At 58.9% G+C, this 4,825-nt stretch overlaps 1 protein-coding gene across 1 annotated transcript in view; it reads right to left on the minus strand.

The window, feature by feature from the left end:
• Positions 1 to 4,600, minus strand: part of KLHL26 (kelch like family member 26) — a 16,751-nt gene extending 12,151 nt beyond the window's left edge. The window contains exon 1 of the mRNA XM_027907200.1: positions 4,517 to 4,600. Within this exon, the coding sequence (XP_027763001.1) occupies positions 4,517 to 4,563 (47 nt within the window). The 5' untranslated portion in view covers positions 4,564 to 4,600. The remainder of the gene's footprint in view (positions 1 to 4,516) is intronic.
• Between the last annotated feature and the right edge of the window lie 225 nt (positions 4,601 to 4,825).

Raw genomic sequence — 4,825 nt, forward strand, 5'->3', positions numbered from 1 at the left:
GTACACGCTGTACCCAGGGCAGGTTGTGCAAGGGGAGGGCAAAAATTAGTATGAAAAAATAGGATGAGATTTTTTTAAAAATGTTGCTGTGGCAGAGCCAGAGTCACCTTCGTGCTGGGGAAAAGCAGTTTGGGGATGGGCACTCGCCACCCCAAAAGAGCAGTGGAACTCTCAGGTGAGGGCACCAGCAGCACCAGGGGCTTGGAGGGGCACAAAATATCCCATTTACCAGGGGTTTGCTGTTTCTCTTCTCTCTGCCCACATCCACAGAGGACCTCGTCCTGCACAGGGATTCTCCTCAGGCCTGCCCTGAACCTCCTGTGAGCGCAGAGCTCAGGAAGGAGCCAGTGACACCCCTGTCACCACCAACAACACCCTGCCCTGCCACAACCTCACCCCCCCCTTCCAACTTGACCGTGATTACATTCTTGTCAGCCCCAAGCCTAATCCCTGCGAGCCAGGAACCAACTGAGCAAATAGAAAAATCACCCCGAGCCCGTAAATTCCTCTGGCAGCCACGGGCAGTGACACCGCAGTGACAGCGTCGCTCCCGAGCTCTGCCAGGCACGCAGGGACCCCCAGAAGGATGGTGGGGGGCTAAATGTGCCTGTTTGTCGCCTGTCCACCCCTGAGCAGAGGCTGTTTGTCCCTGTCCCCCCCTAAGCAGAGGCTCCTTCCACACTCGATCCTCCCCTGGCAGCGCCGCCTTCCACAGCTCCACATTTCCCCACCTGGCAGTCAAACCCTGCTCTAGGAAATGTGCCTCAAAAGTGACACGAAGATCAGAAGTCACCCTTCGGTGACCCCGTGCGAGCAGCCCGAGGGCTCTGCGGGCGCTCCCCGCGCCTCTCCCGGCACTGCAAAGGCCGGGAGGCACCTAGTGGTGTCGGGAAGCACAGCAGAGCCACCAAGGCCACCCCAAAAGTGTCACCCGGCCCACGCGCAGGCACTGCCGGCCTGCTGGGTGCCACCCCGCCCTCCCCTCCACCCCTGCTCTTCCCTGCGCCCCGCTCCAACAGCACAGCTTCCACCTTTTCCCCCTCTGGAAAGCAAAGCGAGGATGATCGTGGGCACGGCCATCCAAAAATCCATCGGGACCTGCCTCGGTTTCTGCGTCACCTTCCCCCTGGGGACGGCCCGTTTGGGCTCTGCCAGCAGGGCACAAAGCTCCCCACAGAGAGAAAACCACCCCCTCGACCTTCTCCCACCCAGCCACCCCTGGCCCTTCGCTCCACACCTTGGGAAGAACTCGGGAAGAGCTCAGGCTGGGACTGCCAGGTCCTGGGAGCAGCGTCTGCCTCCACCTGTGGCACCCGGCTGCACGGTCTGGGCAGTGTTGCAATAAAACAGGAGTAGTTACTCGCAGAGTAGGTGCTCAGGTGAGCAGGGATGTGCAGACACCTCCCCTCTGCCTGCACCTCCACCCTCCGGATCACTGAGCAGCCAGGGGAGCCGGGCAAGAGCAAGGTGAGGTGATGAAACAGCAGAGAACAGCAGCAAACCCACCACCCCTGCCGCGCACAGGGAGGAGATGGTGTTTTCCAGCATGGCAACACCAGTTCCAGCTCAGGAATCCTCCCAGGAGCAAATCTGTCTGCAGCCTGTTTCTCTGAATCCTCTGCACTCACCTTCTGACAGCTTTACACCCCTCCTGACATCCTTTTGTTTCCCAGATCCTGGGGAAGTTCCTCTCTGCTTTGGGCCACCCTCCCCTAAGCAGAGCCACCCCAAGGCCACCAGAAGGGCAGCAACAGCTTTTTTTTTTTTTGAATGTCCCCAATTTCTCTGCAACCTCAGCGTTTACCTGCCACGTAAACAAGGCACTGGGAAAGCCACTTCAACCACCATGCCTTACAAAGCTATCCAACGCCTGGGGGTAGGACGGGAACCTTTAAAGCATCACCGGAGTTCACTTTTGGTCTAAAATAAAACCTCCAGCTCAGGACTCTCCCAACGTTGCAAAAGCAAGCGGCAAGTTATTTTTGCAGCGATTCAATCAGAGCGTAAACATTTACACCACGTCTACCAGATCCAACAACTAAATCTGTTTGAGACTTGCCATGTGGCAGAGCACGGAGCATGGAAACCCCACAAAGCTCAACTCCAGTTCCAGAAGGGGGAAAAAAAAAAAACCACCGAGTCTGACTGAAGGCTGAAGCTGTAGATGACAGGAACACACAGAGCAAGGCAGACTCACAGCCCTGACATTCCCCCCTCCATGTGGTTTTTACTCCATCCTCCTGCACATTTCTCTGCTTCCACCGCTTTCTCAGAAGGAAGCAGGTTTGGGAAGTTCAGGTCCACGCTCCCTGGATGTGAACCCAGACATATATACGTCTCCCTGGCCCATCCATCCTGGGGTTAACAGCAAACACGCTTTTTGGGGAGGTTTGTGAAAAGCCTTTATACAACCTGGCTGCCTTCCTTCCTCCCTTAAAGGGATTATTCCCAATTATCTCTCCATCAGTTTGTCTGCTGGACACCTCCATTAATTCCCACACAGAGGCCTGCACATCCAGCATCCGGGACGGTGTTTTTCCCTGGATTTTTTTTTTGCAGCCCTTGCTTTGCACAACAACCCCACCTCACCAACATCGCAGCACCTTCCTTGTTGTCTCAGCACAGCAGCTTCTCCTGCTGAGGGTTCCCGACGGGTTCCACCGTTTCCTCTCCCCCCTATCCCAAATCACATCCCCGGGAGCAGCACAGCACCACAGAGCTTGAAACTCTCCCTCTGCATGATAAAAGAGGGCTGGGAGTGAAATATGCAACCCATTTGTAACTCGTGAAACTCTAACCGAGGAGGAAGAAAGGGGAAAAAAAAAAAAAAAAAAAACAACCCAAACCCCAAGTTTATTTCAGAATAGAAGATTGGAGCCACTTGCTTTTCAATGCCCAGGAATGGCCTTATCTCTCATGCCATCAGAGAGCCTTTTGTCCCCATCTCGCACAGTCTGTTCCTCATTGAATGAAAGAGCAGGATCCCAGCAGAGAAGTTAATTTTCCTGCTCCGGGGCAGCCACGTGCTCCCGGGTAACCCGCAGCAGCCACGCGGTAGGAATTCCAAAGATGGAAATTCTGCCCATGCCGTTGGAATTGCAGTGCACCACCGAAATGGCATGTGCGGAACAGCGCGAGAGGGCTCTGTCCTCTTGCCTTAGAGAGTAAATACTCGGTAAGTGTCAAAAAGGCACAAGTGGAAGCACCTAACAAGGAATCACTGCCGACAGGGAATGCCCTTGAAATCCTCCTCGTGCTCCCTAGAGACAATGCCGCGCATCCAGCATCCCCCCTCATGTATCCCCCCCTGTATTCCCCAATAAATCCACCTCTAGAGCAGGAGACTACCGACCAACAAGAAGCAGGATCCAAATTTCAAGGGGCTTTGCTTTAAAATTAACAAAGAAAATAAACAGGCAGCGATAGAGAACACGAGGGAGCTCCAGCTCGGGGAATAAAACTGCTGCTGCAGCTCCAGCCTGGGTGATTTATCACAGCCCTGAAACAAATTGCTTCCATTTCTCAGCGCTGCACACCCGGCACTGAGAACTCCCGAGTGCTGCCAACACCTGGGTGAGAGAAGAGCCGGAGTTTCTGCCTATGAGGCAGGAAAAGGAGGTGCAGAGGGATAAAATGAGATGGATGCCACAGGTGACACAGCCTGCGGCTTCACGGGCCACAGGTCATCATTAGGGGGAAAAAGACGGGGTATATCTCCAAGGTGAGAATTCAGAGAGAGCTGAACGATGGCTGTGAGAGCTTCCCCTCTTAATGGGTGGTTATTTCAGGAGCCAACGGTGTCACATCACCCCAACAGGTATCACATCACCTTGACAGGTACCATGGGGTGACAGGTACCACATCACCTCAACAGGTACCACCTGCTCTGTGCCACCTTCAAAGGCTGAGTGACCGCGTGGGGACCAAACCCAGGGACTGTGGGGGGGTGTCTGCAAGCTGGAGGGGTCACACCAGAGGGGACGGCGAAGGGGGCACCAAAACAGGCCTGAAACACCAAAAACTCGGTGTGTCTGCAACTCACACACCCGGGTGTCTCTACAAACCCACTGAGCTGCTAGCTCTGCAGAGGCAGGGGGGGGATCTGTCCCAGGGTGGGATTCAGCGGGTGGGATTCAGAGGGTGGGATTCACCGGGGTGGGATCCCCAGGGTGGGTGAATCCATTCACGCTATTTCACGTTTTTGAGCCTCCCCCAACCCTCATCCTCCCTCCCCGCACACTCACTCCACCACCCCCCCCCCCCCCCCCCCCCCCCCCCCCCCCCCCCCCCCCCCCCCCCCCCCCCCCCCCCCCCCCCCCCCCCCCCCCCCCCCCCCCCCCCACGAGCAGCACCGCTGTGTGCTCGCCACGACCACTCCTCAGGAGAATCCCCGACCCCCGGGGGGCACCGCAGCGGCGCTCAAGGAGCCCAGGAGGCCGGCGGAGCCCCGCGGCCCGGCCCGGCCCCGTCCCACGGCCCCCGCTGCCCGGCCTAGGCCGCGCCGGCCCCCGCTCACCTGCTCGGCCGCTCCGCGCCGAACTCGGCCCCGCCGGACTCCGCCATCTCCGGGAGCCGCCGCCGGGCCCCGCGCTGGGCTGGGACGGCGGGGCCGCCGCGTTCGGAGGCGCAGGAGCGGCGGGGACCGGGGAGCCGCGGGCTCCGCTCCGCGCCCGCCGGGCCTGGCGCCGCCTCCGCCGCCGCCGCCGCCGCCGCCGCCGCCACCGGGGCTGTCACCGCCCCGCGGGGCCGCGGGACCCGCCGTGTGGCGGTGGCGGCGGCGGCACCAGCGCGGGGGGGGCACCGCATCGGGGCTTGGGGGGGGGGG

This window comes from Empidonax traillii, unplaced genomic scaffold, assembly GCF_003031625.1.
Source record: "Empidonax traillii isolate 1590-97213 ecotype Southwest subspecies unplaced genomic scaffold, ASM303162v1 scaffold1417:size190790, whole genome shotgun sequence".
Taxonomy (NCBI): domain Eukaryota; kingdom Metazoa; phylum Chordata; class Aves; order Passeriformes; family Tyrannidae; genus Empidonax; species Empidonax traillii.